This window comes from Equus quagga, chromosome 2, assembly GCF_021613505.1.
Source record: "Equus quagga isolate Etosha38 chromosome 2, UCLA_HA_Equagga_1.0, whole genome shotgun sequence".
In the NCBI taxonomy this organism is placed as follows: domain Eukaryota; kingdom Metazoa; phylum Chordata; class Mammalia; order Perissodactyla; family Equidae; genus Equus; species Equus quagga.
Genome location: NC_060268.1, coordinates 168787029 through 168800084, shown reverse-complemented (window position 1 = coordinate 168800084; position 13056 = coordinate 168787029). Strand labels below are relative to the sequence as shown.

General features: G+C 34.3%; 1 protein-coding gene across 3 annotated transcripts in view; it reads right to left on the bottom strand.

The window, feature by feature from the left end:
• Positions 1 to 13056, bottom strand: part of ATRNL1 (attractin like 1) — a 730944-nt gene that overhangs the window by 208939 nt on the left and 508949 nt on the right. For all 3 annotated transcript variants that reach the window (XM_046649411.1, XM_046649419.1, XM_046649424.1), the window contains exon 27: positions 2056 to 2163. In XM_046649411.1, coding sequence (XP_046505367.1) covers positions 2056 to 2163 — 108 coding nt within the window. The remainder of the gene's footprint in view (positions 1 to 2055; positions 2164 to 13056) is intronic.

Here is a 13056-nt window from a genome sequence, read left to right as displayed (position 1 = left end):
AAAGAAAGTAGAGGTGGAAAATTTTAAACTCTACAAAACAAAATTTAAGGTTAAAAAACATCACAGTGATAAAGAAGGAAAAATTTGGAAAAAGTAAAACGAAGAAATAGAATGATTATGAACATAAATACACCTAGCAGGACATTCTTGAACAGTATTAAGCAGCAACAGACAAACTGTGGCGACACATATATGTTAATTACATCTGCTCCTTAAGTTTTAGTTTTCTAGTTCTTTGATTGTCTTTTTCCTTCTTGGCCTATGTATGTCTTGTTTATATTCATTTTTCTCTTCTTACTTGAGTTTTAGCAGAGTGTGAGAATGTTTCAGACAGATGAGGAGAAAAAAGAAGTTGGATTCAAATGGTCTAGGTTTTCCATTTGTTAAAGGTTTTGTCCTAAAGTTATTTGAAACCAGGAGCCAAAATGAAATTAGAGCACTTACTGTAACTTTCATTTAATTATTCTCTCTTCTAATTTTTCCCCAAGTAATGGAAGATATACACATAAACTTCCCAATGTTCTAAGTGTCCCTGGCAACCTGTGATCTAGAGGAGTAAAAAATCAAGAACAAAAGCTAAGAAAGTTCATAGGGAAACATCCTTTGACAACTGACCCCTTGGGGGCTGGCCTGGTGGCGCAGCGGTTAAGTTTGCACGTTCTGCTTCGGCAGCCGGGTTCGCCTGTTCAGATCCACGGTGTGGACCTACACACTGCTTGTCAAGCCATGCTGTGGTAGGCATCTCATGTATCAAGTAGAGGAAGATGGGCAGGGATGTTAGCTCAGGGCCTGTCTTCCTCCTCACAAAAGAGGAGGATTGGTGGTGGATGTTAGCTCAGGGCTAATCTTCCTCAAAAAAAACCAAAACAAAACTCATCCTTTGTATAGCATCCATGAGGTCTGATTTAGTTTCACTTTTTCCAAAATAATCAAAAATCCTATTGATAGAATCAATTATATTTGTACCTAGGTTTTTGAAGGAGTCTATTTATATATTTCTTGCTTTCCTTGAGGAAAAGCAAAATCTGAAAATAGCAACATGAAATTAGTCATATCAGGGCATGTTAAAGAGTAAAATATTTCAACTCTACAGTCTTTCTTAATCTTCCTACTTATATATAATCTCACAATATATAAATAAAAAAATAATAAACAAACAACTAAATTACTATGCCTCAAAATGCTTCATTAGTCCTCAATCATAATCTGTGAATTTTTTCTCTTTGGGGGTTATCATTTTCAAAATCATTCCACGCATTATTTCAGGATTCTAACATCACATTTACTTGCACATAATGATTTCTGTTTCACCATACTCTATTTCTACATTTGCAATGAAAGAATATACTAATACAACAATTAACCACATATAAAAATATTCACTATATTCTACACTTCTCAACATTCAAAAATGAAACTATGTAAGTAAAATCTGGAAGGTAAACAAACAAATACATAGATACAGAGAACAGATTGGTGGTTATGCGGGAGAAAGGGGTAAAGGGGCACATGTGTAAGGTGATGGATGGCAACTAGATTTTTGGTGGGGAACACAACGTAGGCTATACAGAAAGCAAAATATAATGGCGTACACCTGAAATTTATACAATGTTACAAATCAATGTTACCTCAATAAAAAGAAAATTTTTAAATGCAACTCTTCTCCTCCCATCTTTTATAGTCAACTTTGTTAATAAAGATGTGAACTGTTAACTAAGCGACACTGGGCAATCCAAGGACTAAATATAGGTGCTTTGTTTCTTCCAGCATACCTACATTTTAAATTCCTTCAGCTCCTATCTGCCAGGGAAAGGCTGCCAGGTGAGCAGTCTGTCACTCTTGCCTAGGCTAATAGACTCTCCAGTGACTTTTGTTACAGCTCATGTCATACTATTAAAACTATGTGCCTTAAAAGTGGCATAACATATGTAGCTGACTCTACATTGTCAACTCTAGATAATCAGACTCTCTTTGGCTTCGCGAGCAGACGCAGATTAGAGAAGCAATATAAATATGCAAATCACAGTGGTCCCCTTTCAGCACCACTGTTCCTACCTCTAACGGCCCTCGCAGAAAGTCTGTTTGTTCGGCTCCTACTTCCAGTGCTACATCAACAGAAGCAAAGGGACGGCTGGCCATCTGCTGTCGTTCTCGAAGCAGTTGCTGGAGGGGGTTAAAAATGATTTGTTTTAGAATAGGTTTAAAAACACATTAAATTCAACAATATCGGGTTCCATTTTGAACAAATGGCACTCACATTTTAGGAATCATCTAATACACACATCCATATCTAAATCAGTAAAAATGAAAATTGTTTTCTCCCCATGGCCTGGGTTATATTTCCATAGAGGCTTTAAACGTTATGGTGCCTACAAAGAATTTTTCCCTGACCTCCATCCCACAAGCCTGATGAAATGTACTCAAGCACTTTAATAACTTCAGGTGAGAGGTGCTACTTAAGTAAAAAGTGCTATTACGATGATGGCTACGCCAAGTTTTTCCATTCAAAATAACTCATGCTTTTGTCTTAGCTGAAAGCCAATAACAGTAAAAATGTTTAAGAAAAGATAATGAAAAGTTGTCAAAATGCATTAATAGAGATTAAAGGAACATATACCTGCCAAGATTAAGTCTGTAAGTCATCAAGATCCCCTGTCTATCGCTATGGACCCAGCAGGAATTGTTACTGGCAGTGTTTATAACTTCATTCAAAGGATATGTGTTCATTATTTAAAATGAGGAATGACTGGTAGATTGCAAAAATTTTGTGCCAGGGCACCTCCAGTTATTTTTTTCTTTCTCCTTGTGCCTCTTCTGGGCTTTTTCCAAGCTAAAACCAATAAACTAGCAAGTCCCAACCAACTACCAATCGAGTTTATATTTCTGCCTCTCCTGTAATTATAATATTCATTAAGTCATGATAAGAAAAGATTGATGACCAGCACTAGATATTGCAAATCTTGCCCTTCTCATTCTATACAGCTAATAAAATTATTATTAAATATTAAAAGTGGATGAGCGATGCAATTAAATACTCTCAAATGAGAAGAAAATCATATCATTGAAGAAAGGCAAAATCCTTGAACACAATGAATGGCTTCATTATTCACAGAGAGTTTTAAAGATTCACTGGCCTTAACTTACAACGTTAACAACTGGTCTTTGAATGTAAATGTATGTAGCACCGTGAGGCATCGTTCGTAAAATCCTCTTTCAGATGATGAAGGAACCCAAGCCAACACCTGATGGCAGTTTATTTAATATTTTCGTTTTAATATTTGTGACACAGCAGTGACAGTGTTCATGAAATAAGCATCTATAATATAATTTAAGGCCTTGCTTTGTTATTATTAAAAAGAGAACATCCACATGCCAATATGGGATAGAAATAATACTATTACTGAGTATTAGTTTAAGTTCTTAAAATATATATTTTTAAAAGTAAGGAAGACAGGGGCTGGCCCGGTGGCCGAGTGGTTGGGTTCGAGCGCTCCGCTGCTGGCGGCCCAGTGTTTCATTGGTTCGAATCCTGGGCACGGACATGGCACTGCTCATCAAACCACGCTGAGGTAGCGTCCCACTTGCCACAACTAGAAGGACCCACAACGAAGAATATACAACTACGTACCAGGGGGCTTTGGGGAGAAAAAGGAAAAAAATAAAATCTTTAAAAAAAAAAAGTAAGGAAGACATACTAAAAAACCTATTTAAAGTAAAAAGTAAGTGCGATCTAAACCACCAAATTATTAGCTTTAATATAAACTCAAAATTATGTTATTAAAAATACAGCTGCTGGCAAACAGAATCTAGTTTGTGCCTCTCTCCATAGGAGTGGGCAATTGATCTGTATTTTGTATATGCAAAATGCAAATATAATGTTATTTCAAATGCCAAGGGATACTAAATGTAGAAGGCACCACACTCTTTGTCTCTTGTAAAAACATACACATACAACAACACACACACACAAACTACCTTTCCTATAGTAATGTACAAATAGCTTTGAGAAAACTGTAAATTCTACCTTGGGTTTGAACATAATTTTCTAACATTTGTATTAAAAAGTTTCTGCATTTGTACTTATTCTCCTCAGCTTACAAATGGCATCTCATATAATTATATGATTTTTAGCAAAATGAACAGCTTCTGTTTCCTCATCTTACCTTTTCTCTACACCTAAAAGTAAAAGGTCTACAAAATATAATTAATGAATACTCAATACCAAAATTATAATGTTAATGTAGAAATATTTCAAATTCACTATCTTTGACAAAGAATAGATTTCTCTGGAATAGAATGTATTATTGTGACTCTCAACACTCATAATAAAGAAAAATCAGTGACTGTCTGACACGTTTTCTCATTTAAAAAAATTTATTAGTAGAACACAAAAATGTTTTAAAAAGTTCCAGTTTGTCTTCTGAGCCTTGAATTTCCATCACTTTTCAAGAATTGAATGCTTACTACAGTATTCTCTGCAAAGAAGAAAAACATTGTTCTTTTCCAAGACCGTAACACTATAGTTTATCAGACAAGACACGGTAAAATAAAAATAATTAGGGCACAAGACAGTGTACAGTGAAGGATATAAATAGGAAATAGGCCAAATGAACTTGCTCCAGGCCACTTAGCATAGGACTAGTTTGAGGACTCTGGCTGACATACTGAGTTACCGACTTTGGGAAACTAGCGCAAATGTTCTGTCTGTGAGCCTTAGGAGGGGTAAATCACTTTCTCCTGAAACACTCTTGCTTTGATGTGATGGCCCTAAAATAATAAAATGGAATAAAGTGAGATTCCCTTTGCTACTAACTTCTGGCTCTCAGCCACATCCTTAACAATTACCCTCCCTCTTGCTGGTAACATCTATATGCACTACTTCCCAAATTTTGTCTCCTATGTCAAGACAAACGAGGTATAAACAACATTCTTACACCTTACATTCTGTCAAAATTTAGTATAAATACTGACAAGCAACATACCTAAACTCTGGAGTTAGAGGGCCTGTGTTCAAATATCAGTTTTTCCACTTATTAGCCCTCTGAGCTTAACCAAATTATTTAGACCTCTCTAGCCTCAATTCTTCTCATCTCTAAAGTCGGGCTGTTAATAGCACCCGCACCTACAACTATACCTCAGAGGACATGTTTTGAATCCCAGCTTCTCCACCAATTACCTAGTGGACCATACTCAAATTATACAGACTCTTCTAAGGCTTACTCTTTCTCTGCATAAAATGGGAATAACAATAATATCATAAGGTTGAGACGAACGAGACCATGCGCTTGGACCACTCAGCACAGGCGCTGGTGCATTGGGAGCACTCAGGAACTGTCCATGGGTACACAATTATCACGTTAAATTCCAAGCACTAACTTTGTCTTGGAAGGTGGTACACTAATTATCACAGGCCCATTTTCTTCAGCGTTAGTGACACATTCTGCTCCACTAGTCTCCCTTTTAACAAATGTTGCAAATTTATGAGACGGTTGGAAAATGTCATGATTGTGGTAAAATGAATTTATATTTGGAAATGCTTTCTGCCGTTTGTGACTAAGAATGATAAAAACTCAACCTAAAAATTAGCAGGAAATAGAGAGTATTTCCTTAAGAACTTTTGAGAATTAATTTATTTATTTTGTCGTGATTTTTATATAAGATGAAGTTTAACATTTTGTACATGGATAAGAAGCCATATAACAGATGATCTGTTTTATAACTAATCTGCTATTGCCAATTATTCAGCAGAAAGATAAAGCCAAAAGAACAAATTGATGATAATACCATAGATTATAATCATGCTGCCGCAAACATTGTTGTGGAGAAAATTTAAAAATTAAAGAGATGTTCTTACTATCATGTTTGTTGTCTGTAATAACTTTTATTATTCAAAGTCTCTCACAAAACAAACCATGAAATTAAAAATAATATGACAATCCAAGTTTAATGTGGCAACCAGGAATAGTCATTGATTCTATCAAATGTAGATATGATAATTCTTCCTCTCAATACTTCTTCAAATATTGTATCATTCTCCAAAGTTCATACCAGCCACCCCAAGGGCTACAACTCTCTAGTAGATTTTAGGATAATAATCCTTAACAACACACATACAAAACAAAACAGTAACTAAGGATCACCAGTTGTCTTCCTCCTGTGTCTAGCCTCTATCCAACCTTCTCCCCGACCTCCAAATGTCCTTCTACTCCACACCAAATTTGAAGTGATCATCTCATCTATGAATTATCTATTATATTACTATGGCATTATCTCTTTATATCTTCATGCTTTTCTGAAATCTTTTTTAAGGCAAAAGTCTATTTTTATTTGTTTTTTATTCCCCACAGCACTTTGTTGTGAACAGTACTTGATGAATGAGTGACTTAAAGTATAAAAATCTATAGCATCTGAATGTGAGTGAAGGCAAGTTATGATAAAACTAACTTTAATTATGAGTAAGCCTTTAACAGTATTTTTCCTCTGATATTCTAGAATTTATCTTATCCTGCAAAGTGGATATTTATTTTTTTCGAATGGAGCAATTTTGGAGACCCAACAAATCACCATTGTTTCATATTGCTTTTCATCTACCTTATTGCAATACTGCAAAGATTATGAAAAAACTGCCATAAAGTTATCATAATGCATTCATATTTTTAATAGCAATTACCACCTTAAGATTTTGGAAAGGAATAAAAGGAGGAATCAAAATGATTTAGTCATTCCTCTTGAGCTTACATACTAAAATGTACGAAGTGTTTGAATTAGAGATTAAGCAACATTTCATGAAAAAGTATTTCTGTCATTAGCACACACACATTTAACATAGAGTAATATAAGCAAACAATCAATTTTGTTCTTTCAGTGTTAGGAAGGTGTGAGGGAAATAAAGAGAAGGGGCAATATCATTTTGTATCATTGAATTAGGAAAGCATGAAATTCTACCATTTTTTATAACTAAATCTGCAAGGCACAAGCCTCAACCCCTATTCAGGATCTCGGGAGTCTTCCAGTCTGCGGCTGGTTTCCATGGACAGTGATGTTAGTACCTATGGGAGTGGTTTGGCACATCTTTGTTCAGGTTACTTCAATTACTCTTTTCTAGGCCTCTACAATATTTGACCTACTGGGACTATGTTATTCTTAAAATAGTGTTGTTTACATAAAAAAAAAAATTTCTTGTAGCTTTCTGCCAGGTAGTCACTGAGTTTACTGAAAATACGGACTTCTGATAATTTTTGAAATTTTTTGCCACTTGGTATTTTTGCAATTTTTCTACTAACTTGCAAAATAAACTCCAGTAACTACCCAGAAGGGATTTCATCAATCAGAAAATTCCACAAAACCCTAAATTTATTCAGTTTTTCTTCACTATTTGAAAGCAAAATATCCTCAGTTGTCAAATGGCCATAGCAGATATTCCAGGTAGGCTGCTCAAGCATGCAGGGCTGTTGTTTGAGCAGTAATGTGCCAAAAACAAAACCTACCTTCACCATCATCAAGCCTGCCACTGGATAGAGGAAGAAGAGAAGAAGAATGGAGAATGTTTTTAAATCTTCCAAAATATAAAGTTCAATATTTCCTCTAAAATGCTAATAGAGCATATCAGTTTATATATATACATAAACATTACACGTGCAGGTCAGTGTATGTGTGAAAGTGCATGTGTAAATATGCATAAAAATTATACGTCATAATTCAAAGTAAATACATTATAACTCAAACAAATTAAAATGAATACTCATCCATAAAAGGCCAAGATAAGGATTAAATAATTCCCACAAATAAGGGTCTTTGTTGTCATTTGGATAACACTGAGCATATAATTGATATGACCAAGACATAGTCCTCATAGTTTTAGACCCAGAAGGGACCTCACAGATGTTTTAGGCCAGAATTCTTCAACCTGTAGACCAAAGACCTCTAAAGAGTAAATAGATGAGCATTAGAAAACCTACCAATCTGGCACTAATAGATGATACTTTTTTCAAAAGTTTTTTTCTTTTACAATTTCAGTGGATTCAATCATTTAACTTAATGCTGCCTTTAGAAGGCAACTGCTGCCATCTAGAACCAAAATGTAACTCCACTATTTTCTTAAATTCTTTCAACAAACAAATGTATGAGCATATATTAATGCTTAAAAATAAAACAGAATGGAGTAAATTCTGAAAGCAAGCAAGACTAATTTAGAATTTCCTATACATCCTTATTTGCTATGTAAGAACTTGAAAATTATCTTAAAGGCAGAACAGATTCAAAGTTCAAAATACATTTCTAAAGTTTCCTTTTCCTTCTTCCATTCATCTAGCTCAGTGGTTTTCAAACTTTCGTATTCATGAGGTTGTATGTGCAACATCACCTATGTGGTATATTGACTGATTTTTGTCTCTGTAAGGTATTAGCCTTACATACTGATTTTAGATCAAAACTTCCATGTAAAATAACTCCCCCAGAACTCTAAAAATTGTTAATATTAGTAAGAGCAGGGTGGCACAAACTATTTGGCCAGATAATATCACCATCATTTGCACATAATAAGAGCTTGAAAGCTTTCTACTGACAGGAATCAAATAAAATATATTTTGCTTTTATAAGTATGGGCATTTTAAGTATGGGCTGTCTTTGTTTAGGTTAATGTAGGCAACGTGAAAGAAAAGAAAGTATGACAGAGCTTCCTTATCTTTACGTGTCATGGTTATACATTCTAAATTAAACATTGTGGGAGCCAAAATCATATTTGTTCCATGGTGCAAATCTTCCCTATTGAAGTTTGAAGCCAAGAAAATGAAGGATCACCTACAACTGTCCACATATATCAATCACTATAAGTCTTCATGGAAAGTAGGTTTAATTTGAAAGGGAAGAACTTTAGTAAAATTTTAACTTTGCCTAATCTAAAAGCTGTATCTTGAAGCACCCCACAAGGTTGCTTATCAAATCATTTAAGCTTCATTTCATTGGATAGACATTGGTAACGCCATTTTGTTTGGAAGGATGAAGCTGGTTTGTGGTGTGGAGCAAATAAAGAAAAGTAAAACAAAATTATTATCAAATTATCTACTCCGGAAACTGCTAATATTTGCTAACATTTCTTTTAATATTTTGAAGTAAATTAGGATAGAATTGGTAGCTTCATCATTTCTCTTTAGACTAAATGAAATACTAACATGTCCCAGCATAGCCAGTTCCTAGTTTTCAACTGTGTGTCTGTTGACTGTGTTAATGAAGAATGCCATCTTCTGAACACTTTTTCAAAAGAAAATCAGTTGCATGTTAATAATAGTAAACAGTTGATTTTCCATGAAACACTTTGATTATGCAGATGATATACCTGTGTATATTTGTTTTTATTTAATACTTGGCAACATATCTTATTTAGGTCACTAATGAGAAAAGAAGTTGACTATACAGCATGCATTAGCAAAGGGAAAATAATTCTTAGTAAAGTCTTACTGCCTTGTCAATAAATTTCATTAAGGAATGGAAGCAGAGTCTGAAGTTCTTTACTTGGCATTCCAGAAGCTAAATCTTGAAGAGTTTAGTCTAAAATGCTGGGCAGAATTTTCTTTTATTTCTTTCTCTCTCCTTCTTTTTAAATGAAAGCCTATTCTTAGAACAATTGATAAGTTGATACTTTTGTATCTTGATTTACTTGGTGAATAAATTTGGCTGTGATCATCCATTTATTGAAAAACTTTTCACTGAGTTCCCACTGTGTGCCAGACACTTTTCTAGGAATAGATATATAAGGTGACTCATTTGATTCCATTCAGCAAGCTTTTCTATGCTATTAAAAAATATATCAGGGACTCTTCTGGGCCAGAACACTGGAGGCAGACAACTAGGGGAACATTCTGATATTGGAGGAAGTATTTATGTTGCCTGGATTTGAAAGCAACAAAGCCTAATCTATTTTTTAGTGTGCAAAAACCTGAAGATATGTAAAGATATTGCAGAATTTTTTGAAGGTTACGTCAGGCAATTTTGAAATTAAAATTCGGATTCTTAATCCTTTCTTTGTTGACATAGATGGCATCACTGATTTAGACTTTGCCAAAGATGATCTCACTTCCGGAATAAAGAAATCATGCAGTATGGATTCATCCGGAAGTAAAAAACTCAGCTATTGCTTGATATAAGACCATCCTTTTTTGTGAGCAATAGGAAATACAATGGAGCTTTACAAGGTAATATTTTGTTTTGTTTTATTTGTACTTCTTGACATTAAAACAAAAAGTCAAAAAATTAAATGCTTATTGCCAATTTTAGAGATTACTCCAGGCATTTAAAAAATCACAACTTACAGCATATAGACTTCTTGTTTGCTGAACATATACAAACAAATAAAAATATCACAGAAAAAAATCACTACAGAAAACATATAATGGTTGGGAGAAAGAGAGACAGTGGAGGGAGAAAGCGCTTTAGATAGAGTGGTTACAGAAGGTCTCCTGAGAAATTAAGTTTAATCTGGAACGTTGAATACTCAGTCAAAATAGGCATGCACCCCCCAAAACTCAGTAGTTTAAAACAGAGAAGTGTATTTTTTGCTCACACAAAATCTCCTTCAGGTCCAAGTAAATCCCTATCTAGTAACTCAGCAGTACAGATTGCTTTAATCTTTAGGGTCTGCCACCTCAACCCAAAGATTCCTTAAGTGGAAGGGCAGAAAAGAGACTAGTGAATCCTGTACGGACTTTTCAACGCCTCAGACGGGAAGTGACATACATCACTTTCCATAAATAGTCACACGCCCACCCTAACTACAAAGGAGCTAGAAAAAGTAGGGGAACAAGGAGAGTATTAGGTAAATCAAACAAAGCAACCCATAAAAGAAAATTTCAGGCAGATGGAAAAGCAAGCGCAAAGTTCCTGAGGCAAGTCTGAGCTTAAAGTGTTCAGGTAACAGAAAGAAGGCTGAGTCTTATTAAGCAAGGTAGCAAGCAGAAGGGTCAAAGGATAATTTTGGCTTTCTCAAGGTTAAGAAAAAGTGAAATGACATATGGAAATCCACAGGCACCACAGGATCCAAATAAATCAGATTTATTATTTTTTAAAACATAATTTCTCTTTGTATTACTGGGAGAGTGTTCGTATGCTGTTTGAAGTAGCTTGGAAGGAAGAGACAAAAGAAACAGGCTTTAAAATCCTCAAATAAAGTTATTTAAGACATAACCCAGAAAACAGCAACGGCAGTTAATCTCAAATACAATGAACCTAGTTCTCCCAATAAGTATCAAAAGGTCAATTTTGTATGTAACCTTCTTTAATACAAAAGGCCAGGTGGTTGTAATTTATCTGAGCAAATCAAAAGGAGTAAAAGGATGAGTACTGAAAAGGTCATTTAAAGGTAGATCCCCAGAATGGATGTTTAATACATATTATTCCTCAAAGAGCAAAAATGGGAAGCTGGATAATTTCAAATTTTGAAACTTGCATTTGAAAAAAAATTCTTCCCACAAAGAATACCCTCACAGTCATATTGTGGAATATATTACTTCCCCAAGTTAGAGGTCTAAGTTCTAAGAGAGATACTTGTGCTGCTCTCAAGAAGAGCAAATGAATGTCTTTGACATCCAAGAGGTGCACAATATGATCAAGTCAACCTTGACGAGTGGAAATATAAAAGTAGCTGATTACAATAGAAATGACACATTGACTCTGCTTGTGTGCCAGTAATTTATGACTGGAGGCTCTCGCTACAATAAAGCTCAGATCAATCCTTCAGTAGCTTTCTCCCCCCCTTAAGAATTAATTTACTAAGGAAAGATTTTTTTTCCTCCCTGATTCTGGCAATCAATACAAAGCTCAAGATTCAATTCTGAACCACAATATGCTAGCTTCTAGGTTCAGAAATTCTAAATGTAACATAATCCAGTTAGTTTTTTCATTTAGTGTATAAGGAGTTCATGTTGAACGTTTAAGTAGTTTGTGACAATAATTTTGAAATTCTTCAAGAGGTACTTAGATCTGGAGACACAAATGACTCAAACTCTGGCATTTTCCTCTTAATCAATATTTTAAAAATATTTTTTTCCTTTAAGGAAAATGTGATTATTTTGCTATTAGCTAATGGTGTCATTTTCAGTTCAATATTAAGAAACTCTAAAAATGATTCTTTTCTGAGATGTTTCTTTGTGAAATAAGACATGTGCTCATTACAATTTTTAAAATATCTATTAGAAGATATCTATGATGTTCATTGACTAATCAGCGTGACAGATTAATATGCAGTTATTTGTTCTCAATATTTCACGAAGAGATATGACAAATATTTTAAAAATCTAATTTCAATCATTTGAATTTTTTAAATGTGAAGGGAAGTTTGATGTAGCATAGATTACTCATGGCTGATATAAATTGGCTTTCTTACGTACTTGGAATTGTGTGTTAAACCACAAAAATCAGAATGTAAGAAAATCAATGGTCATAACAGACTCACTGGAATAACTCATTCTCAGAGTTGGAAGGAATCCTACAAGTTACCTAGTCCAATTTTCCCATGAAAGCAGGGTCAAAAGTGCTATGACTTTTCTGACAGATGGTCATCTAGCACCCTCAAATATATTTAGCAAAAGAACCATTTTTTTTTATCAAGGCAGTATTTTTCCTCAAAGATTTACAACACTGTTTGCAAGTCCACTATACTGAACAAAAACTTACAGTCCCGGGATCTTTTTATACCTTTAAAGTTAAGTAGAATGCTTCTAATCTCATTTACTAAAATTTCTTTAAATATATATCATATGTTTGAAATTTTTCTCACATCTTCAAATTAAACAATTCCAATATCCTACATTTTTAATTCATTATTTATGCAAAAAACATATAAGGAATACTCCAATGTTCTGCAAAGAAGGCCAAGCACTGGCATTGAAGAGATACGAAACATAGTCTTGTCCTCAAGGAGCTTACTCATAGTATCATAAGTAGGACAAAACTGTTTCTTGTGTAACATGGTTTTCAGCATTTAGCTTTTCCATGTCCCTCTTAAAATGCATAATGAACACAATATTCTAGATGTGATCTGACTAAAGTAGAATATGGTACAAT